This window comes from Melospiza georgiana, chromosome 7, assembly GCF_028018845.1.
Source record: "Melospiza georgiana isolate bMelGeo1 chromosome 7, bMelGeo1.pri, whole genome shotgun sequence".
Classification (NCBI taxonomy): domain Eukaryota; kingdom Metazoa; phylum Chordata; class Aves; order Passeriformes; family Passerellidae; genus Melospiza; species Melospiza georgiana.
Window position 1 is genome coordinate 28,587,500 of NC_080436.1, and position 25,132 is coordinate 28,612,631.

Consider the following 25,132-nt stretch of genomic DNA (forward strand, 5'->3'; position numbering starts at 1 on the left):
ACAGAGAGAGACAAGCAACATAATCACACGTTCTTAGGAACATTGTCAGTGGAATGGAAGGAGAACTGAGAGCACTCGGTTCAGGTCTGTCATTCAGAGCTGCTGCCTTGCACAGCCCCTGGCTCAGCGGGGCTGGGGCTGGGAGCTGAGCACTTGCCTGAGGCAGCAGAGAACTCACTGCAGGGAAAATGGGACAGCCCTGCAAAGTTCTGGTTCCTGACAGCCTGGGGACTAGAACTGCTTCTGTTGTCTTACAGTCTCTCTTACCTGCAATATAGGGGAAGAGACTATCCAAATGGGTTTTTTGCTAAGCATTTTGTAAAGCTGCTCTGTGTTGAAAGGTGAATTAGCTTGCATACAAGGCTTCTAAATCAAGTTTACAACTTCAGTCCTTTGATTTAAAAAAGAGTGCTATGTTCTTAGTTTTATTATAGTGGGAAAAGATTGTTGAAGACTAAAACATGGCAATCTCTCCTGTATACAACTGAACAGTAAAGTTCATTTTTGACAGTAATTTTCTGTGCAAGTACTATGATTCTCTGGCATAGAAAGCTAAATTAATCACTGGATTAAGACTTCTTCTGAGAGTAACTATTGTGCTTGGATTACTTTATTCTGAAGAAGTAGATGTCAGTTGTAGGCACTATAGTATAAAAGTTCATTTGTGTTACACTTACTCAGAGTTTAGTGACTAGGTATATAATCTTCCCTGACAGCATGATTTTCTTGGGATTAGGCTTTATTGAGAAGAAAAAAAAAATTGGTCAGGTCTTTCATACCACAAGTTGGAGAAAATTTGAAGTGGTGACGTGGACTTCTGTATTGGGCTATGGTTACAATCAAGTTGGCATTTAGAACTGTTCTAGGGGAAAAAATCAAAACCCAAACTTGCCCCCAGCCTCTTGGCAGAGACATAACTGTGTGCTCTCAGCTGCAGCACAGTGAAAAGGCTCGAGGTGAGGATTTGAACCATACTGCAGTTTTAGTGACAGAAAACATGTTTTTACAGGGTCCTTCCAGACCTCTGGTTGTCTTAGAAGGAAGAATAAGAGGTAATGTGATCACTGCCACGGAGTCATCAGTGCCAACGAGCCCTCCCCACACTGGTTTGTGGCAGGAGGTGTGTGCTTGTGTTCTAGCAGGGAATCAGTTTGGCCAGATGAAAGGAAGGTCCTGGGAGCAGCAGAGAAGTAAATGCAATTGAAAGCCCTGTGACATGCAGGTGAATAAAGTGCATTCAGGGTTTTGTTCTTGCTTAGAGTTGGTAAATGCATGAGAGAAAGCATAAATAGCAGTGTGATGAAATAGTAGCATGACATGAAGCCTATAAATAGCCTTTTATAATTTTGTAGTACTTTCTCCTTTTAATAGCTTTTTGCTCTTTAACTTCAGCACACACAGACTCTGCATGTGTGGGTTCAGTTGCCCTTATTGGTAATGTTTTATTCCACTGGAGTTGTGATGTTTCTTTTATTGCTTTGTTTTCAGTTGAATAACTGGTTTGTACCATGGTTATGCGCTGTTTTCTCAGCGGATGTGAAACTTGATACTGAACTGAGTCAATATCATAAACAAGCATTAAAGCCTCAGTGTCTTCCTGAACATGAATGCATCAGAGGAGATGGTAGAAGTTGTTTTCCTTCTAAAAATAAACTCAGTAAATAATAGAATAATTCACTTCAATTAATCTCAGACCAACCAAATTCAAAGTTTCTTGCTGGTTCTGAATGGCAGCTGATTGTAGAAGTTTCCAGCTCCAAGCAAAACGGCCAGGTAATTTTTCTCAGTGGGTATTTTATTAAATTCAAATACACTAGTGGCTTTTTCTTTATAGAACGTGTACACTCTATACCTGGAAAGTGATTTGCTAATATGCTAGTAAAAGAAATCTAACTTCTAATGAAAGGTTTGAGGTTGAGTAGATGAGAGGTATAATGCAGAAAAAAAAAAAATATATATATATATGTAGTCAGTGAATTTTGTTTGTCAGTGAATTTTAGTTTCACTGGGGTATCATGGTGTCTTCAGTCTGGAGCTATAGTGCATTATAAACTTTGTGTTTTTAGCTCTTCCTCCTTTTCCTATTGTATACCTTCAGCTTTGTGCCTTTACTTTTTGGATTTAGGAATGTAGGGATTTCTGCTCCCCCCACAGTACATTCATAGTTAGCCATGACAGGGTTATGTTGCTTTTCACACCATTAATAGCATCTGCTATTTTTGTAAAGTTAATTTTGTGAAAACTGTCAAGTATTACTGTGTAATTCTATAAAGAACAAAAGCTAAAAGGAAGAAAAGAGCCATATTCAGAAACAAAAAAATTAAACTTTAAGGGGGTTTTGAAGTTTGGTTTGATGAACTCTGATAAGAATTACAAACTTTTATGTAATTTTGGATCTTGTCTTTCCTCTTGCATTATTCCCTTTTTTTTTTTTTTACAGATGTTTCTGTAAATTTGTCAATTTATTTTCAAGAGAAGGAATACATCCCAAAATGAAAAGTGTTTTTAGATACTCTTAGAAATATGCATGAAGATCATTTATCTTCTTACTTATGTCCAAACTTGAGTGTAGTTTAACAATTTTCAAACCTCTGAATGCATGAAGATGAGTGCAGGGAGCCTGCAGTCTGCCCTTAATGTGTAAGGGTGTCTAACCCCTGACAAGGGTGAGCCTGTTGAGGTCAGTATGCCACAATTTTGGGAAACTTTTGATTTGGCTCAGAGCTTCACTTTGTAAGAAGTACAGATACAATTGTTACAAAATGGATTTTTACAATTCACAAATCTGTGGAGTATAGACATCTTTAAGATACTTTGCTAAAGAAACTAAACACACAAAAATGTGATTTTATATTTCCTGTTCAAAATTCCATTGCATGTGAATGATTATAAGATTTGATTGCTTGAACATCATATGCATGATATTTTCATTGTCAGATTCATTCAGGCAATTTTGAATTTCTAATCTTGATCTGCCTTGAAAATGGAAATTATTTCCTCTGAAGTAAGTCTTTGAGAAGAGGTGGAAGTCAGAAGAAAACTTAAACTGAGGTGAAGTTGTGAAATGTAAATAAATAAATAAAAGGAGGCCTTGCAATTTTGGCTGATGTAAAATAGGATGGTTCTTTTGCAGCTGTGCAGGTGCCCCAGCTAAACTGATCTTGCCTCATGTGGGGAGCTCCTTGTTCCAGTCCCAGGTTTGCTCTGGGCTCTCTCCAGTGCTCATCCCACAGCCAGCCAAAGGTGCCCTGCTGCCTTTGACAGCCTCAGCACTGTGGAGGGGCTGAGGGCCCGGGGTGCAGGGCAGGGTGGCTGCAAGCCAGGGCCATGGATGGACTGGAGGTCACTGTCCTGGGCAGCCCTGCCAGAAGACATCCCTTGGTTTGGTTTCTGCTGGAGGAAGAAGTGGAGTTGACAAGCATTTTCCAGGCAGGTAGCCAGACAGGCATTATTTCAAGGTTTCCTGCAGAAAATCGGTGGGCTTTGGCAAAACTGAAAATTTCCACGTGAAAATTTCTATTTCATGGAATGGTGTTTCTGATTTAAAGCTAATCTTGATGGAAAGGGTCCAATTGGTTACACTGAGCCATAGAATTAGCATCTGCTGTGTTTAAATCTATTGAAGATAATTTGGCTTAGGTTTAGCAACACTGAACAAAATAGACAACTTTTCCTCCCCCTGTCTAATACCTCAGTTTTAGTGCCAGCCAAAATTCAACTTGAAGTTGGCTATGAGTAGAATACAAGTTTTTTCTGAGTTTTGCCAGCTTGTTTTCAGTTCAGACTGCCTTTAACTTGAAAGGCTTCACAACCCAGGTGCCACAGCTGGACCTACAGCTGCTGGTTCCACTGGCTGCTCTGGACTTGTGGGTCCTTCAGTGTGCAGCAGTATTGATCTGTGGGTGCTCAAGTGCCTCATGGCAAGCCCACAGACTTTCTCCATCATATATTTTCTGTCAGTGCTGTTTTCAGATAATTGTGGTTGAGGCTTGTACCACATACAGGATACAGTGGGACTTGGTGTTCATTTACAGTTGCACCAATTTAGAATGTGTAATTTTGCATCATTTGGTGTTTTACCTGTCTTATCTGCTTAACTGTGTACCACTGTTGAGGACCATCAGTTGCTATTTGCATGTAACTTTTCTCCTTTTGAATTCTTAAATTGTGTTAAAAACCCCTCTTATTCGTTGATAGAAAAGCTGAAATCAAAACCTAATTTTCACTTGCTATATTTCCTCGATTCAGGGTGTGTAGTTGGGTTGTTGCTCAAATTTAGAGCTGTTAATAATTAGTGTCATGAAAGGACTGTACTTGGTTATTCTAGCTACAGGCAGTTGTGCATTGTCATTAAAAGCTCAAAAATTTAAAAGTCTCTTTTTATGTATTGAGGAGCTTTAGTTTTCTACTAGGTCTGTGGAGAACTGTAAAGTCTTTTCTTTAATAGGTGGAGATTTTTTTAAAAAGTCATATTGCAAAGGGGAATCAAATTTAATTAAGCTTTGAAACCTTTGAGGAAAACTGTAGGAAGAAATTTGGATTTGGGGGGTCTATATTCTCCCTCCCCTTAAGCAAGACATTAAATACTAAGTTCTTATCACCTGGTGCTTCTGAACTTACTCTGATTTCAGCCCTTTTTTCTTTTGATAGGTAATATTTAGGCTTCCTGATCTTAGACTTAAATCAGAGCCAGATTTCCCTTTAATGAAAGATCTATTTAAATCTATTTAACCTAGTTTAGGAACACGTTTTAAAAAGTACTGGGGATTTATTTTGAGAAGTCTCTATCAAGATATTTTAGTAATGTTTCGTTATAGTCTTCATTTACTACATCTTATTATAGCTTTGAGTCATAAAAGCAAGAATAAGAGATCCAGCTCCAGGAATGGGAAGAGATGGATGTAGTGATCATCTGTGTGAAGGTCATGGATTACCATTTGTAATGCTACTTTCAAACAAGGGCAGGTTATGGATAGAATCAAGTTTAAAATAATGCAGGTGGAACTCACTTGGAAAACTTTTCTATTTATTCCTAGTAATCTTTAACATGATAAACACCTCCAAATATCATGAACTGAGAGCTGCATGCTGGCAAACAAGGAAGTTTTATGTCTTATAAATGCATTTGCATATTTGTTTAATTTAGAAAATTTTTAAATATAGGAGGATAGTTGAAATCACCATTTAGTGATATTTAAACACTGCTCCTCTTCCTGTTCTTGTTTTTCCTGGCAGACAAATCCTTTACTGACTGCTTCAGCTATCTGCCTTTCCCACAGGGTTTGATTGGCTTTTTAAAAAGTAAAGTTAGATTTAATCTTGTCCCCTGCTGGCTTTGCTGTTTCCACCCTCAGTGGCTCGTTGGGAGTGTGGGTTGCTGCTGCGGTGGTGTCTGTGTGTGTTTGCTGCCTCCCTGAAGTGGCCACAGCTGTGCCCCGGGGCCTCTTCCCTCTCTGTGGCCTTACTGCCTCACAGGCTGGCCCTGCTGGAGCTGCTGCTTGCCATCAACTTGTGTTTCCATGTGACAGGCCTTACATGATACCAGTATTGTCACATAAAGGCATTTCTAGCCTCAGCTGCCTTCTCTCTGTCTCTTCACACCGAGGTATGGCTCCCTAGGCCATTCTGTAAAGCAGTCATACTATCATCAGGTGATTCCTGAAGATCAACTATAGGCCATTGCTTAATAGGGGGATAGATGTGCTCTTTTTTCTGGTCCTTAAGGTGTGTAGGGTGTATTGCATATTGCAGAGAAATTTTCTGTGGTTTTGCTCAGAGTAATCTCTGAAACCTCATGTGAGATTCTTCACACATCTTGTTCACATGTATGTGTGACTTGCTCTGTAAAACCTCCCTAACCCCTGAATAGCACCTAGAAATGAAAAGTCTCCAGGTCGGAGCCAAAAGAGCTGCACAAATTCATGTGATGTTTCCACTCTGATTGTGGCTTCAGTGTGTCACCTGCAGGACAGATGGGTTTGTGTTGCTTGTGAATGACCACAGGTGCTCCCTGTGAAGCTTTGCCTAAAGGCATGTGCACTCCAGGCATTTTTCTTATATTGTGTGAAAGGTCTTGTCTCTTCTGCAGCATTGTTATCATCAGGGCAGTGAGTACTGAGCCGTGAGCTGGCAGGAGTAGCTGGAAGGAGGCTTTCTGTTGTCTTTGCATTTGTTCACACTCTGGCCTGTAAAACTGATGCAGTGAAAAAGGAGATGGGGGGCCCTGATGAGGTAGGAAGGGCTGGGAGGGAAAGGTCTGACTGTTTTAATCCTAGCTTTTTCTTGGTTCCAGACTTGTAGTCTATTGGTTGAGTTTCTTCAGCCTCTCTGACAATCCAAAGCTGTAATGTATTTGGACAGGTGTTCACTAAGACTAAATTTGAAGCTTAAAAATGGGTTTGAACCATATTGAGCTGTTTGGAATGTATAAGTCTATTTGCCTGTTTTATTTTTCTACTTCTTTTTTCTTTGCTAAAGAAATTTTAATCTTCTCAGGCTGTTATCTCATCTAGAGTCCTGGATAGTGAGGATGGAAAGGTTATTGTCTGCATGTGAAACATGACTGAGCACAGAAAGTGCTCAAATAAGTTCAAAAGTTCAAAATAATGGTCAGTGTTGATGGTGTGGTTTCTAAGAACTCTTTTATTTATTAATATTGCTCCTAAACTGCCAGTAGGTGTTGTAATCTCTAACTAATGGATTTTATCATGCTGTTATGTGTTTCCTGAAATGTTGCATGCAGGAGCAAAGCAGATACCAGTCTTCTGTACTCTCCTGCTTCCAACTCAAACCAGAGAAAGGGATCAGCTGAATTTGAGAGGCTTTTTTGTGAGTGTGGTGCCTGCAGATCAAGCATAATGAGTATTGACATTTAATTAGATAGGAGTGTCATTTATAATAGGCTTCTCTGTTAGCTGTGCCCTTCTTCTTGGGGGCAGGGAGGAGCAAGGGAGGGAGTTGTCAAATTGTCCAAATAGTTTATTTCTCAGAGAAAACAGTGGCATGCTACAGTACTGTCTCACTAATTTGCTGTGTTCTGGTGTACAGCCTCCAGCTGTCTCTAACAGATCCTGTGTAGAGTGATTGAACACTCATTAATTATTATTTTTATGTTAGAAAGTATGAAAATCTGGGCGTGACAGAGCAAGGTATTTCATCTTTAACCTTTGTCTCTATCAGTAATTATGTGATTATAACAGTGAGCATCTTGCTGATATCACACAGCAGTTGTTCAAATTTGAAATTTCATTCCAGAGAAGTAGATAAAAAGCATTATTCAAGGAGGTATTGAGTAATTTTTTTACTGAGAATGCTTATTAATTTAGGCATCAAGACTGCACTGAGATCCACAGCCAACCCTATGAAACCCTCATGTTCATGAGGTGCATTAACACTCTTAGAAATTTATCTGAGTAAGTGACTAGAATATTAAATCAGTTCTCTGCTATTGGCTCATGTATAGGAGAAGCTGATGGTGGAGGAGAGGGGCTAAATTCAACTTCTTTTCTCTCAGCTGTTGAAGTTTTGGCCCAATATTTTCAGAAACTGTCATATAAACTAAGAACTAATGCTTTTTTTGTTAGATTTGGCTCTTCTTATGACTGAGGATGTGGGAAAGGAGGATGTAAAAGTTGCTTATGCATTTAAATGCAGGTGAGATAATGGATGTTCTGAGGAGAACATGGTATGTTTCTCTTGGTGACTTTGAGAAGTGAAGTAGGACTTTCATTTACTGTTCTATACTTCTGGCATCCATGAGGGATTTGCTCAAGCAGCTCAGTGTCTGCAGATAGCAGAGATCTTGGAGGAATGTGTAGAAGCAGCTGCAGATGAGCTCAACTTGTGTGCTGTTTTTGCACAGGAAGCGTGGAGACTGCTCAGTGCCAGGCTGTAAGGGAGGATGCAGGAATGCCTGACCCAGGAGCAGGAGAGTTTGGAGCTGGCAGCTGCCAGCCCATGCAGGTACCAGGCTAAAGAGCACAATCTGGTTACCCACCAGTGGAGAGAAGTACTGGGGGTTTGGGGAACTTGAGCTCCATAGCTCCCAAAGGCATTTCTTGTACCCAGTGCCCTTCCAGGACTGTTTGGGAACACAGTAGCACTGAAGGACCAGTGGCTGTGGTTACTGTGTATGGTCAGAGTAATAGCTGGTCAACATAAAGATGTGATATCCCTCTTTTTCAGTGAAGCTTTAGGAAAAGTTTAATAAGTGGCCATATGATAACTATTCAGAATTATATTATCTTCCTTATGTAGAATGAATGTGGTTGATTTATATATAACTGATATTAAATAAACTTGAAATAAAACAAAAGGGTTTGATAGAGCCTGGAATCATTAAGGATGCTGTTGCCTGGCCAGAAGTCTTGCTGGAATCCTGGCACCTGTGACTGCAAAGTGAAATAAGTCAGTGTTTACATAGCAACTTTAATTATACTTTCTATTATTTGGTCAGCATAAAGCAGGAAGGAATCACAGAATCTTAGACTATCCTGAGTTGGGAAGGACCCACAAGGATCATCAAGTCCAACTCTCATTGGAACAATTTCAGGATTGTAGTGCATGGGTCGAGTCACTTAAATGAAAATGCATTTCTGCTCTGCTTTCATTTATAATCAATGTCCTGAAGCTGTGTACTGCATCAGAATTGCTGAAAGCTTTCAAAACAAATTTTTTAAAGACAAAAAACAAGACAAGAACAATTTCTTTTGATTTAATGTGGAATTCCCTCAGAAAATGCATGACCAGCTAATGTTTAGCATTTTCGAACTAGTTTGGATTGAAACATTTAATGTAGTGTCACTAATGTGTTTTCAGTAAACCTCTGTGAAGATGGGCTCTAGGTGTATCTCAGTGTTTGTCTGAATTACAGTATGTTGTATTCTGTTTAAACCTTCATAGTTGTCTTTGTACATTTAAAAGGGTGGTTTTTTGTTATATATAGGTAATTAAGTTGTCTGGATAATTTTAGTAACAATGGGGTCTGCATTTTATTTAATATATTCAAGCTGCATCATGTTTAAGGACATGGGTCTTCTATGAGTCTGACCTACTTTCCTACTTCTTGTAGGAAATTGATGTACTGTGTTAGACCCAAATGAGCAGGTGGGCCACAGTGCAAATCTGTGCCTTCTGGGTTGCTAAAATACAGACTCCTAAACAAATGGAAATCTGACAATGCGTGAGCTTCTTTAGCTGCTTTAGATGAGCCATGAAAAATGAAATTTCTCATGTCCTTGCATGCACATGTGCATACAGTAATGTGTTAAGGGTGGTTGTTTTTCTGTGCATTTCATCAAGAGTTCTTTTAAAGAAAGTTCACATCAAGTCAGCAAATTGGCTGCACTCTTGGATAAATTAAATTTCAGTTAATTACCTGCTTAACCAACTGCTTATTTATTAAGCTGCTTAAAATCAGTCAGTTTATTGTATGCCCAAGCAAATTGTCATTATACTGTATACATTTACATAAAAGAATAAAGGAGGCCGAAAATTCACTTGTGAAGCTTCTGTGTGCTCTTTAGTGCCCTAACCAAGCCAGTATTGCAGGAATGTTCTGCCCTTTGATAGGGAACACTCCCTGGAATTGCTTCACCACTTGAAACCTGAGCTCAGGCAGGAAATGTACAACTTACTCCCTCCACAGACCTGAGAGGTAAGAGGAGTTACTTTGCACGAGTTCTGTCCTTCTCCAGTTGCTGTAGCAGCATGTTCTTTAGACTGTTAATTCACATAAATATTACATGCTTACCAGAAGATGCTGAAAAATTATAAGCAGAAAACCTTCATCATATGCAAAGAATAAGTCTGGTTTAAATAATCCACTTGCATGTATAAAAATATTTTAGCATTAAGTGGCCGTGGCACTGCCCACAACATGGATATGCCCACACAGTAGTACCTTGCTGAAGTTAACCTGCTGTTTAAGCCAGATGTTCTCAAACTGGTTTTTTGGTTAAATCTCAGCTTTTGTTTTTACTCCTATTTGTTTTGGGGATGCAGATTTTACTTTGGAGCTTAAAGCAATCCTCTCCTCCTTACTAACATTAGCTATAATATTTTTATTGCAGACGTATGCAATGAGTGTAGCTGAATTTCCATCAGATTTTCTCATTTTATATATCAATATTTGTTAGGAAATCAGCTGTAATTTGTAACCTTACAAGCAAGAGCTAGCCATCTCACTATTAGTAATTTTCAAAATATATAGCAAGAATGGCAATATATGTTTGGGAGACATAATACTGTCTGTGTTCTTGGTGTATGTATTTCTGAAAGAAAGAAGTCACAAAGATGATATGGGTACAGTTTGGGGCCAATTATGTTGTAAAACAATTGTGTCAGTAAAACCAGTAATTGCAGGGTCTGTCTGTGCTTAACAACCACGTCCTTTTTGTTAAGTGTACATGTGCTGATAGAGGTTTAAATATGGGTTGTGTGCACATGATTGGCCACAGAGCAATTCTGTGCAATAACCCTGGCAGGTCTTAGAAGGAGGAGTATTTTTGTAAGTGCATGTGATGGTGAAGGTGTTTTAACATATTCCCTACATTCTTCCGTAGTTTCTTTGCTACATATAGGGAAAGATAAACTTGGAATGTGGATAAGAGAAAACAATCAGTCTCTTGTCACCTTCCTCTCTATTAGTTTCATGGCTATTTATTTTGATTTTGTAGGTGTATTTCAGGATTTGAGTCATTCTACTTGTAAAACTGTGCTCTGTAGTTGCAAAAACCTCTCAGTTTCATGCAAGAAACTTGTCTGCTATGAGATGTTGGTTCCAGCTACTGTGTATTTTATATGGGACATAGAATATAATGTTTTATTGCATAATCTGAAAGTACAAACCAAAATTTCATAAATCCATGAAGAAAATGTTCATGAATGACTGATGTCCAGCATGGTGGTACTATGAGCTTCACACCAGGAAGATGCTAAACTCCAGACTGGAACAGCGTGAGAGGTGTGTGTGTCCTGTTTGTTTCCTTAAAGAGAGTGGAGAAGGCATTGCCCTTCCAGTCTGCAAGCTACATCAGCTGTTGTTCTGGCCCAATATAGCTGCTCCTATTTCCATAGCAAACTCATAATACAGTGCCTCTTTCTGGAATTTGATAATTTCATTTATGTACATTGAGAAAAATCCCATCATTGTCTGTAACTATGCAATATTTTTTTGTTTGGCTGGAGCAAAGATGATCTATGTTACAGCAAGAACCTTGATAGATCTGCAGGTTGGGTCTGTTGAAGGGACAGAGTGAATGGTTTCATGGTGTTAAGGATTTTGAGGGTCACTAAGGGATGATTTCTCTTTGCTCACTCTTTTGGATTTGTTGCTGTGTCTGAAACCCAGTTTTCTGTCTAGTTTAAGGCAATGAGGAAGGAAAAGGTATGGCTGCTTTTGTCTTGATCAGCAAATATGACAAAAATAGAGGAAAGAACAGGAGAAAAGATGAGACTTACCTTTTTCTTCTCTTAAAACATGATGGTTTTGAGATTGTTTTCTAGTTTTAAACAAGTCCTTTTTTCCCCTCTGCTGCAAAACTATGCTTTGTTGAGTTAGACTCTCCCAGCTCACTACCAAATGCATTTGTGAGGACTGCAGGACTTAAATTTGAAAGCTGAACAGTCCTTTGTGCACTAGTGTTTGTATTTGTGGAAAAGCACTCTGAAGATGACACTCACTGTTTCTTGGTGTATTTGTAACTTTTTCAAATCCTTGTATATTACACTTATCAAGGAGTTGTTTCTGTGGTATAAAGAAACTGGTTTTAATCAAATTGTGTGCTTTCCTGAAACCTTCTTAGTTTCAGCTCAGCAGCAGATACTGTCCTAACATTTTGGCTGTAGTTACCAGTTGTGTAGCTGCACTGATAATGCCAACCTTTATGCCATTATGACTAGTGAGGCTTGTAGATTGTGTCTGTGTGGCAAAACACTGTTTGTGAAATGTTACATGGTTGGCTTGGATCACTGATATGGAGGTTCAATTCCTATTTGGTGTTTAAAGGTTTTCTCCTGCTTTTTATTATTGAGGTCTGGAGAAGGTAGAGCAGAAGCAGCCTTTCATTGAGGAGTTGTCAGATGGACTTTGTTTTTAGGGTTTACTTGAGAGTTTTAATGTTTTGACACAATTTTTCATAAATTTTTAATTAAGACATAGTCATAAATTTAGCAGCTGGTGGCTTTATCTGGTGTCTGTATCATTCAGTTTGTCTTGTTGGTTTAGCAAAACAAAAATAAACTTACTGTAGTTCTACATGAATACAGCATTTCAGTTTTGAAGCCAGTGACTGAGTAGCCAAAATAAAAAAGCTGTCTGGTGAGGAAGCAAGGTACTAGTTAATCTGAAAATGCTGAGTAAGTCAGAACAAGCATTTTGCAAGGATGGATGACCATCAAGCAGATTTTTGTATGTCTCAGGTGTGTGGTCATACTTAAAGAGCTGAAGATGTGATCTAGAAAAGCAAAATACCTCAGGGATTTAGAGGGCAGTTGCTGAGGAGGTTGTCTGCAGGCAGTGGGAAGATGATTGAACCGCCAAGTCCCCGCTTGGTTCTTGGTGTTCCACTTTCCCATGAGATCCTATCTGAGTTACCAACTATTTAGGAGGCATTGATCTTTCATTTCTTACCCCTCCCTCTTCATTTATGTATATTGGAGCATAGATACCTCTTATGATCCATGTAAGCTCTCTAATCACTGCTGGAATTTTTGCTGTCCTCTGCTGAATTGTCCCTTTTTGGGTTTTTTTGTCATCATATGCTCCTCCCCCCCTCCATAAATGTGAAGTTAATATGTAGATGTGTTTGAAGGCTTCATAATCTTATGCAAGATCAGGAAAATTATTCACTTTATATTCAGTTTTGAATGTACCTGTGTTCTTTTGCTACTCTTAGGGTATTTTAATTTTATGTCTCAATATATTCTCTACTTAAGTTATGAAACTTTCTGTTTGCTTACGCCCTTGTCAAAGGGTGTAGAAATAGTTTGCTAGTGTGTAATTAAGTGAATCACAGGCTCTGATCCTGTGAGGCACTTGAGAAAGTAGCTGGTATCATTGGATAGAGCTGATAGCTTCAGGTGGGCCCATAAGGACTTTGCTGGGCTGGGGATGGATGATAATCACAAGAATCTTAGATTAGAAAAGTGGAAGTCAATTCTTGCATTCTATTTATTGGCTCTCAGCACAGGGCATACACTTGTGATGGTCATGGTTGCTTCTGAGAGGATGAGAATTGTTTGTGCTCCCAAACTAAATGTGTAAATCCAATCAAATTGACATAGACAGAAGATTCAGTAGTTTGACAAACATTAAACTATTCATGTTGTAATTTAAAAAAGGGGGGGGGGGGGGGGGAAGAAACGATGCTAATGTTTTTGTTACCACTGTACATTCTCATATTTTGTGATTTTACAGTGAGTGCACAGGCCTTGCAGAATAATGCATCAAAGTCTGGTTTGTTTGCTGTTTTCTTTTTCTCCATAAAGCTTTTCATGTAAGCATTTTTTGCTGTTTTGCACTGAAATTAGTTACTTAATTGCATCTAATATCAGGAAGCTAGTAGCCATAATGCCTAGCAATTACAAAGCTTTGTGAATTGAAAAGGCTGTTGTGAATCTTTGAAAACAAACAAAAAACCCAACGAGAAAACAGCAAACCCACAAAACAACCTTAAAATAGAGAGGGTGTGGACAATGGGCAGAAAGTAAAGGACTGAGTATTTTGGTATAAGGTTGTGTTGTAACATGTGAGGCATTGCTTTCTTATTGGCTACTGTGAATTTTGTATTCACTTTTCTTCTGTCTGTAATGGACTTTTTAAATAATGGACTTGCTGTCTTTTCACCTTTCTTTGAAGTGAGACATTGTTTCATTTGCATGTTTTGGCTCTTTGTAAGCGTTGTGTTGGTTTTGCCCGCAGCCCCTGTGTGGACAGTAATGACCGCACGTTTCCGATTGCCTGCTGGCAGAACCTACAATGTCCGAGCGTCTGAGCTGGCACGGGACAGGCAGCATACGGAGGTGCTCTGCAACGTTCTTCTCCTGGACAGCACTGTACAGGCTTTCAGAGTTAATGTAAGTACTGCTCTTACTGCACATCCTTATCTGCCTTATTGCAGATCAATATCCTCAGCTTGCTTTCCTTTTCTGCCTTTGTAGGGCTGCAGTTTGACTTTCAAACAGTGTGAAGTAGAGAATAGAAGGGGAAGTTGTGTTCAGGCAGGCATGCTTGTACACGTGTGCAGTTACTGGGAACTTAGTCATTCTGGCATCCTCTGTCATACTAACATATCTCCATTTCAAAATCCAGTGTATGGAGCATAATCTATTTCTAGTAATTCTCTTCATGGATTAAAGTTGTCCAGTGGAAATGGAGGACAGTTTTGCCATTGAGTTGAATGCAGCTTTTGTTCTGCTACATTCTGGTTTTTGTATTTTAAGCACGAGTAAGGTGGAGTGGGAACTCTTCCCATAGATGTATAACTGACTGTGTTCAATCACCTGTATGGTTATACTTGGTCACAGCTGCCATCTTAGAAGTATCTCCCTGCTCTTTGCTTTCCTCAGATAATGTTATTGTTCTGTGATTTCCCTCACTTCAGCTCACTGCCTTCTACTACACTAATGAGAATGACAGGAAGGAAAATGGAAAGCTGGTTGCTGAATACTGAGAACTGTTAATGGAAAAAATCAAAAACTTTTACACATGAACCAGAATTTAAAATAGGTTATTCATCCCATTTTCTAATAAAAATGTTCATGATGTTGTGTATATGTTACATGAGTGCAACCCTTTCTTTCAGCTTCCTGAGGGGAAACAAAAAAACCCCATGAAAAATAGGCAAGGACTTCACAAGAAAGCATTAAAACATTTAAAGTCATCTGTGTGTGAGAAGAACTAGAACTCAACAGGAAAGAAGCTGTAGGTTTTCCTGTGATAGTAGAACTCTGCTTTTACTTTGAAAGCTATAGAATTGATGACTTATATAGAGAAAGGTTGAATAATGTGATGGTGAAAGTTAACAGGTGGCATAATAATTACAATTTTTCAGAAGGAAATTGAACTTCAGCAAATGGAGTGTAGGAGTATCAAATAAGGCTGTGACACTTCAGATGGGAAGTGAGGGAGAAAGTGAAGCAGTTGTCAAATCCATATGGACAAATACAATTCAGACTATTTGAAGAAATCCTAATGCTCAGTAATTATATTGGATTCTGATACCCAGTGTTCAGCAAGGATATTGATATATTTGCATGTTTCAGGGAAGATTTGTGAGAGGGATTGCCTTTTTCTTTTCTGTAATCAGTGGTTAGAGCCTGCAGCTGCTGGTCATAAGTGAAAGCTGTTGTGTGGCAAAAACTTGCAAGAACGCAGCATTCAGAGCTTAAGGTTCAGAGGCAGATCTGGTGGTTATTTGTTTTAGATATGTCAGTCAAGATGGAAGGGTTTAGGATAGTCTCTTGAGGCATTTTTGTAGTCCATTCAAAAATTTCTTAATTTTCCTGGACTTTTGAGTAGTAAAGTATGGGAATTTTGGATGATGGAGCTGAGGGACAGATTTTTAAAGACTTGAATTTATTAACATCAAGCCTCCTTTCCCTTCTGAGATAATTTTTTCTATATCCTTTCCCCTTTTCTGTATCTCTTAACTTCTCATCATTGCTAACATTTCCCAGTCTATACCGCCTGCCAAAAAGCAGTATGTGCAAAATGTAGTTGGATATAAAGCATTAGAAGTGCATAAGAAATTTTAAAGGTTGTCATCTTTCCTTTCAGGTGCATGAGTTTTCCATTAAAGTATCTGTCTTGTGGTTTTTTCTTATGAAGAAAGTAAAAATAGGGAAGAATAAGGAGTAATTGTTGGGCAGTAGGTATGGGAGATGTGCTTCTTTCTGATCTAGGTGTTCAAAAGCTGTACATTTTTAGAGGATACTAGTGCCTCTAAGAAAAGCAGAATCACCAGCTATAAATCCTCAAATGTCTGTTCTCTCTCCCAAGAAAAAATTATGTAATATGTTCTTACCACCTCCCTAGTGTACTAAATATTTTAGTTGCATGGATCATGCTTTACTGCTTATACAGATCAGCCTGCAAGTTTGTCTATTAAAACTGAGTCTAGGGAATAAAAAGTTCCTTGGTGCTGAACATCTTGATCCCATGTCTTAGCCTCAATCTGTTTTTTCACAAATAGGGAGTAATAAAGTATTCATTTGTAGCAAATGTAACCTACATGCCATACAGGTTCTCAGGTTTTATAGCTTTGGTTTACTTTATTGTGGTTGACACTATACTCAGCCATAAATATTTATGGACTTGTTTTCAAAATAGGAAGAACAAAGATAACATCAAATAAATTAGCACCTTTTTTTTTTTCTCCTGGTGATTGCTATAGGTATTCTGCATGCTAATGATTGTAAAAATAATCTGGAGGATGCAGTGGTGTGTTAATAAAAATGTACTCAAATGCTCTTTCTTCTCCAACAGCAAAGTGCTGATCACAGACAATGTCTCTTGATAATTTATGTGATGTTCTAAGTTCACAATTCAAGCAGCCCTTTCCATTGATCTGAACAAAAGGCACCTTTGTGCTAAGCCTTACCTTGTAGAGAGCATAACAAATCAAACCAGATAATCCCCATGGATTGTAGCCAGGGAAAGGCTGCACTGGTTCCAGGCAGAAGAGTCAGTTGGAATTAACCTGTGCCTGTGTTTGAGGAGTACAAAGCCTTTCTCTAAAATGCTCTGCTTACCAAATGAAGAAATCCTCCTTCCATCCTGAAAAGCAGATTTCAGTAGAACAGGTAGCTGGAAGAAGGAAGGCTGATGTGAGTTAACAACATGATCAGGATGATTTGCATTACCATAAAACTGTTTCTTCGAGATCAAATTACTTTAATTTGTTTTAATTACTTGTTTAAATACCTAAAATTACATCTTTTCCATACAGGCTGGCTTATTTATATTCCCTGAAAGCCAATATGTCAAGGTAGATGGGGTGGGTTGTTCTGTGAGAAATGCTAATGGTCGTGGACAAATGTTTCAATTTGGAGCCTTCACTATCCCAGAACTTCAAACTTAATGAATTTACACTCTGATGGAAGCAAAATGTAAAAACCTGTAAAATAACTCAAGCCAAACAAGAAAAGAACAAACCAAGCAAAAAACCCCATACCACCCCTCTGTAATTTTAGATGTTTTTAGTAATTCTTAGTAATTTAATCTTCAGCATTACTTTGATACTTGCCCTTTTTCCTTTGACAAAAAAAAAAATTTATAGCATGAGTTGTAGAAGGAAAGGAGAGAGTTGAGCAGTGTTGGGGAGTGCATCTCCTGGAGCATCAGCCCAGGCATTGTGGTGAGCTGTAAGGGAAAGGGTTTGTGTTGCCAGTAGTGAAGGAGCAGCACAGCCTCCCACAAATGTGTGAGCAGCAGAGCTGTGACCCACTCCAGGGAAGCCCAGAACCTGTCATCCTCTTCCTCTGGCATCAGAAATCCAAATTTTTTTGGGCTGACACGGCAGCAATGTCTTGTGTTGTTTGCTGTGGGTGCAGCCAGTTCTGTGGGCAGCAGCAAAACCAGAGTGTCAGCAATGGGGACTGAGGAGAGGCTGGGAGCTGGTGAGCAGGCATCAGACCTGTGTAATGTGTAACCCTGCAGGTGTCTGCCTAAATTTTCACACATGGTTTGTGTGAACAAGTGACAATCATTTTGCAATTAAAAAATTAATCTGTATATATCTAGTGATACTAGATATATAGTTCTTAAAATAATTCATAAAATGCAGTTCATGTGTTGATGTCTAGTGTCTATGTCAAATTTGGCCTAAGAGGCCAAAATTTGTGACACATTCTGTCTCCAGCAATAACTAATAAGTGCATATAACCCTCTAATTCTTCAATTCAGAAAAAAATGGACATTCTTGTGTCTAACTCTTGTGGTTTTGTCTTAGCTAGTTCTCATTTTTCATACATGTTTTCATTATTTCTTGTTCTATGAAGAAATAATGTTTAAGTTTAATCTGTAGCAACAAAACAAGTTTCTTATCATGCTCATTTACATTTATTTGGTTTGCTTTTTTATAAAAAACCCCAGATATTTAAACTTGCTTTCATGCTTTTCATATTTTTGAGCAGCTGTTCAATGTTATGATAGTATTACAAGTATTTTGGATCTTTCTCAACAAGCAGAATTGTGACCTTCACCTGCTTTGGCAAGCGGCAACATCATTACATAAATATCAGAGATGGGTTAAGCTAAGGTCTGGTTTTGCTAGATGCTTATCTTTATTTTGCACTAAGTAAAACATTGTGATCCAAACAAATGCTTCATGTTGAAACCTGTCTTCTCTTACCAAATTTGCTGCTCAATTGCAGGAAAAATACCTTCCTTGTGGTTGTGGAATGATGTTCTGTGTTTCTTAACTCAAACTGATCAGCCAGTTCTAAGCTTTTTCATTAGGAAACATTTGTTCAGGTTTTTAAGAAACAGTGTACATTGGCAGGATTAGATTGGAAAAAAGCTACAGAGATGGTATCTGCATGCTGTTAGAGGAAGTAACATGTCAGCTGTGGTAATTGCAAGACTAAACTTAGGTTCCAGACATCTCCCATCTCCCATTTTCTGGTAGTTTCTGTTATAAGTTCTTAGTTTGTGTTCTTATTTAAATCTACGTGGGAAAACTGCCAAGAGGCAATTAGTGTTGCTATGTAATTTTAAAATCAGCTTTATTTGCTGTAAAAACTGTACTGATTATTGGTTTATTTCAAAATATTACAGAAACTTCTAATTTAGTAAAAATTTAAGTGACTATATTTGGATTGTATATAGAATGCCTTATGCATTTATGCTGTTGTACATTTATTGTGTTAACATCTGTTTTTTTCTTTGCTTGTTTTTAGTAATTTGTAAAGTAAATTTTTCAGTGGTGGACTGCTTATCAATGGTGCTCCTACATTTTGTAAGACATCTTCTCTGTACCATTTAAGGAAAAATGAGGTCTTTTGCAAAGCAAATACTGGAATTCTTAGGTCAGTTCAATTTAGCCAAATTTATATGGGACCTGAAATATTTCCATTATGTAATTTCAATTTAAAGATATATGCAAAGTTATGGGTATTATTGTCCTCATGGGATTATTTCAGACATAATTTGTGTATAATTATTCTCTACTTTTTTATTATTTTGAAATAAATTATCATGATTCTTGGAGTTTTTAGGCTCAAACAACTGCCTCTGACAGTTTATTGAACTTCAGCTGAATTCAGTGTAGTTTCATCTGAATAAAAAAAGTTAGTTTTGATAGGATGCTCTTAGATGTTAACAGATATCTGAAGGTAGATGTGTAGATTTTTCTCTTGTATGGGTATTAATGGAATTCTTGCAACATTATCTTGATCTTTTAGCTGCATACTTCCATTTCAACAGCTGTAAAGGTAAACTGTTATGTAATCTCTATGCAAACCAGGGTCCTTTGGGAGCAGAACAGCAGGGATTTTTGTTCTAAAACTCTAAAATTATTCTTACTGCCTACAGTAAACAAGGCAAGATGTATCAAATCCACTGTAGCTGCAATAATACTTGGCACCTAGAAGATTATTAGAAGCTTCTCTGCTTGGTGACAGAAAGTAGAAAATCTGGGTGGAAAATGTATCAATCATCTTTTTCACGTTTCTTCTTGTTTGACAGTTCTTACAGAACTTTGCTTGTCTTTTGTATTTCAAGGTGCTATGACACTTTTAACTTCTTTGGGAAACTCCCTTCAGATTTCACCAAATGTATTTATTGAGTCCTGTCATAATGGCACACTCAGAGTTTCAGTTACTATGTTGGCAGTATTTCCAGGTTAGGCAAAAAATTGCTGGGTACTAACAACTACAGATTCTTTTTATATCATTTTGTGGGTAACATTTGTCCCTGTAGTGGAAATCAAGATTGTTCACTTGACTCTGAAAAGAAGTGTGATGCTACTCAGTTACCTTGAGTTAATTAAAATAGAGTGAAGTGCTGTCTTAGAATGTATGTAAATGATACTTCTTGGTTAGGTATTTGGCTGTTTCAGCTGTCTCTGCCATTAAACTCTGGAAACATTTTCAACATGCTGGTTCATTTAAAGTCAGGAATAGATTTTGAGATCAGGAAGGATATTTTGTGTAGGACCTGTATGTTTGAATGTGACCCAAACAAGATTCATGTTTGCATGGAGTTCTTTATTAATTCCTGACTGGATTTTTTCCTTTTCTGCTCTCCTTTTAAATATCAAATTTGGCTAATAAAAGGCTTTCAGAAATAATCATGTAGCTAGCTGAGAAGTGAGAAGTTCTTACTGTCAGAAAATGACAGAGAAGAAAAATGATTTCCTTACATATGTTTCAAAAAGAGATGAAGCTCATTTAAAAATAGTGCTGCTGGGATACACTTTGTGATATTTTAAAAAGTGCTGCTAGAGCACATCTGAAAGAATTGATATGTGCTCTACCTGCCTGAAATCTGTGTGTCCAGTTATATATATTTTTTGATTAAAGAAGAGGTCTGTATTTTTTCTCCGCAGAAACACGATCAGGGCCAAGTTCTGTTGGACGTAGTCTTCAAGCATCTCGATTTGACAGAGAGAGATTACTTTGGTTTACTGTTGGCTGATGAATCTACTGATAACCCTGTAAGTTATCCCTTATAAAACTGTTTTATAAGTACAGTCTTTCAAACTCATAATCATGTTCATCACTGTGGTTTGTGTTATTTAAAGAGAGGTAAATAGAAGCTGTTGCAAGATTGTGCTATCCTCCCCAGCTGTGTCATTTGTGAGGGCCTCTATCATCTTTTATTGTAGTTACAATAAAATTGCATGTTAATAGTCCCTGGTTTGGAGTAAAATATGGAGTTCTGCGCTTATGAAGTAATATCTTAAAAGGATATTGCTTGTTTTGTTATATCTGTTTACTAGATTGCATTATCATTGTCAAAAAAAGTGAATCTGTTTTAGATTTGTGGTTGTATTTGTCATTAGGACTTACAGAATAATGAGGGGGTTTTATATTGTTGTGTATGAAGTTTCTGTTTGTAACCCAGATACCTGCTGATCTTTAGTAGTGCTTGGTATGGTCCAGTATCTGACAAGGGCAATCATCTCATCAGCTTAACAAATGAGGGACTCCCTTGGAAATTAGTATTTACAACAGTTCGTGGGTTTAACTGAAAGCAAATTCTACACAACTGAAACTTTGTAAATCATGAGTAGAAACTAAGAGATGCAAATGTAACATTCACTGCACTAGTTACAGTGGTACTACTGGGATCTTGATTGCCTCGAGAGCACTTCTTGGATATTTTCTTTTATAAGTATCAAATAGTCAATACTTGTTTTGCAAAGTGCAGTTTAGCTAAGCATTATTGCTTGTAAGACAGTTCTTTACCTATTTCTTATTATATGTGCAGCACAATGATGGGGTCAAAACTTACTTCCCAATTTGTACATCAAAAGTCAGCCACATTCACTTGTTGACAGTTTTGTTAAGACATTGATGGACTGCCTCTGTAATATTTTTATTCTATACTTTGTTTCAGGCTTAAAAAACATAGACAAGCAGAAGAAAAGGCTGAATTATTTTTCATATTTTTAAAAGTATTTAATTGAGTATTGCTCAATATTTCACTTGACATTCAGAAATTTATCTGGCTTTCCAAAGGATAGACCTCTAAGCTCTCTTTCATTTAGTTTATCTCTCTGGGAGCAGCTGAGCACAACACTGTAATACAAGGATCTGATTAAGGGTTAGTCTGAAGCAGTGACTTAACAGATATTTGGTACAAGCACATACTTTAAAGTTTTTTTAAATTTTTTTTAGTTTCTAAATATTTTGTCTCTTCAGCACTATCTAGTTGCCATGAAAACAGTGTGTCAGAGCTAAAAAGAAATATTACCTATATTAATCATGCAAGCTTGAAGAATGCATGGGTTTGAATAATTTCAGGTTTTGATACACATTTACTTTTACACTTGGTTCATTTGGACAAGGAAACCATATTAGGTTGACAAATATTCTAGTTATTTGTGAAATAACACAGCAGAATATTGCTAAGATATAGTTAATGCAGCAGCAGATAATGATGATGAGGAAAACGGGATTCTGCTGATTGAGTGTGAAACCTCTAGCATTGTGTTTAAACATGGATCTCATGAATTGCAGAGCCTTTGTGTTTTCTTATAATATTAATATCAAAGGAAAAAAAGTATCTGTTGACATGTTTTGAAAGATTCTTATATAAATTACCTATATATCCCTAGCTAGAGTGTTCTTTAAGCTTTTACATTTAGTCTTCAAAGTTAATTGATCCTGCATGAGGCTTTTTTTTCAGGTATTCACACTTTTGAGGCTGTATCAAACAGTCCCTTTACTTCCCTTTGAGCTGACTGCTACAAGGATACAGCATGTAGATCTAGTCATCATTATTTGTTATTCCTCATGAAAAAATTACTAACTTCAGGCTAATGAATTAAAAAATGACAAAAATGACAGGACTAACTTCAGATCCACAGTGTGTGTTAGGTAGCTCAGGTACCTGTGTGTTTGCTTCCTTATCCCTCACCTGAAAAACTAAAAAGCCCTGTGATAAGTGTGAGGGGTTGCAGGCTGTAAGGGGTAGGTGTCTGTCACTGCTTAGGAACTGTGCCCATATAACAATTTCCTGAGGCTTGTGGGCTTGCCTTGCAAGGCAGCTCAAGGAATAGAGCAGTATTTATACCAAAGATAGACTTAGGAGGTACCTGGACTGAGTTGGTGTGTACAGAGACTGCTGGGTTGCTGATGGGCAGTGGTTTAAACAACTTGCAGAACTTTCCAGGCAGTTGTACTTTCAGCTGAAATTTGCCACATTGATTTTTATAAATCTCTGCCTGTACACAGCAGTGTTCTCTTGCAGAAATAATCAATATTTGGAACTGTTCAGTAAAATTATTCTGTAGTCCTTAATCCAGGAGGCTGAGTGCTGAGTCTCTGGCTTCCAAGATCCAGTTAGTGATGTAGCAGTGCTGACAGAGCCAGTGGGATCACTCCCTAAATGTGGCACTCACAAAATCCAGAGTCAGAAGTACTGGAAGTAGTTAAATTACTTCTGAGTTGGGTAAATGAGCCTGCTTACAGCTCTTCACTAAGTTTGGTGGTTCTTCTTAAAGAGTAGCTGACAGTTGTTAAACACAACATAGTTGGGTTCTGACCTCTCTCAGGCTCCTGTGACAATCATGGAAGCAACTCAAAAGGGAATTACTGCTGAAAAACAGGTATCTGAACAACATAACATAGGTTAACCTTGGGGAAAGCAGAGCAGTAGCAGTTGTTGATGATAGTGGTGATGTCTCCAGAATCAGTAACAACCCTGTGTATGCCAGTGAGGTATTTTGGTAAAAAGCAAGTACAAAGTAATAAAAAAGCACCAGTTTCTTGATGTATAAGGCTGTGATTTGTACTTTGTTTCTCTGAAGTTTGTGTTACAATTTGTCTCTTTCTAGAGGTGGTTGGATCCAAACAAACCTATCAGGAAACAATTAAAAAGTGAGTAATGTATGTATTTTGTCAATTCATCTATTGTTATTATGCTGTTTTTCCAGGGTGCCCTGATTAATTAGAAATAACTTTTCTTGACCATAGGAGGATCTCCTCACAGTCTGAACTTCAGAGTGAAGTTTTTTGTAGGTGACCCAAACAAGCTCCAAGAGGAATATACAAGGTAGGTTTGGTTGCTTTGTCAATAAAATACTTCTCTACAACAGTCATTAATTTCTTTAAGTTATAACATGGAAATTTTCTTTTAACTCATTTTTGTTGTATGTACAGGCTTCTAAGTTTTGTCTAATAATTACAGATATGAGCTATGCAGTTGTACCAAATCAGTATAACAAAAAGCCTCTGTGAATAAACTTATGAATTTATATGCAAAGTGAAGTAACTATATGAAGCAGATGCTACCAAATAGAAACAGAAAAGGGAAAATAGAGAAAAAAGGAAGAACTTAATTCCAGTATTTACCAATAAGTACAATTTTATAATTCTATCCTTCCCAGTGACTAAAAACATTCTGCATGTTTTCCTCCCCAGTTTTCTACTTAAAACTAATAAAATTAATCTCTGTGGTTGGAGTTGTAGTTTGAATCACGTAAGTTTATTTTGATAGCATTGTGTTGAAATCTGTTAAAGAAAATGCTCAGTGTGAATCAAAATCAGAGGCTTGTGAATTGCAATTAGTCCCTGAAGAAATGCCTCAAATTTTCCATATTTTTAATTACTTCTGGCCCTCTACAAAAATGGCATGAATCGACAGATTGGAACTTTGGATGTCGGCCATTCTGAAAACAGGTCAGCCCCATTCAAAAAAATTATTGAGGATAGCTTTTGAAACCTGAGTACCAAAACTGTGACAATTTGAGTCCACATTTGTTTATCACTGCCTTTAATTTGTCATATTTTGGACAAAATTCTGCACATATCTATGCAGATAGAATTCACTAAAACGACTCCCAGAGATTCTGCATGAGACTTTGTTTTACTGAAATATTTACTCTAGGAAAATTTGCCAATTTACTCTATCAAAATAATGAATAATGACAAACATGTTTTCTGAATTAAAGGAAAATATGTAATATTCCTGAAGAGATGAAAAGAAGGATTAATGTTGATCAGTGTGAAGTAAACCATAAAGAAGGAGAGAACTGGAGAAGTACTATTCTCTAAATACAAAGCCATAAATACAGCTTTCTTTGAAATGGGAAATAATGTATGGTTTCTGTATCTAGGTCAGCTCTGCCTATTTTGCTAATAGGCCTAATTGCCCCTGAGAAAACTCATTCCTATTTGGAATTATTATAAAGAGAGAGATATTATCCATGGGTTTCTTTGGAGTGAAGTTAGGATGCCATGTCACAAATATGGGCCTTTCACATAATCAGTATTCCCACTTCAAAAAAGGGAAAGAAAAGAAAGTGCAAACTTCTGACAATTCCAGCTGAAGCTGAGACTGCTCCAAAGTGCTCAGTTTTTACAAATTCTGTGAGAACAGAGGAATGACTCAACACATGTAGCAGCAGGAAGAGCTGTCAGGGAAAGCTTCAGTGTCTTGTCAGCTCTCTGTAGGTTCACGTGA

The 25,132-nt window shown here is 37.7% G+C and overlaps 1 protein-coding gene across 2 annotated transcripts in view; it reads left to right on the forward strand.

Moving 5' to 3' along the window:
• Positions 1–25,132, forward strand: part of PTPN4 (protein tyrosine phosphatase non-receptor type 4) — a 108,896-nt gene that overhangs the window by 24,425 nt on the left and 59,339 nt on the right. For both annotated transcript variants that reach the window (XM_058027559.1, XM_058027560.1), the window contains exons 2-5: positions 13,922–14,076; positions 20,550–20,657; positions 23,505–23,547; positions 23,644–23,722. In XM_058027559.1, coding sequence (XP_057883542.1) covers positions 13,922–14,076; positions 20,550–20,657; positions 23,505–23,547; positions 23,644–23,722 — 385 coding nt within the window. The remainder of the gene's footprint in view (positions 1–13,921; positions 14,077–20,549; positions 20,658–23,504; positions 23,548–23,643; positions 23,723–25,132) is intronic.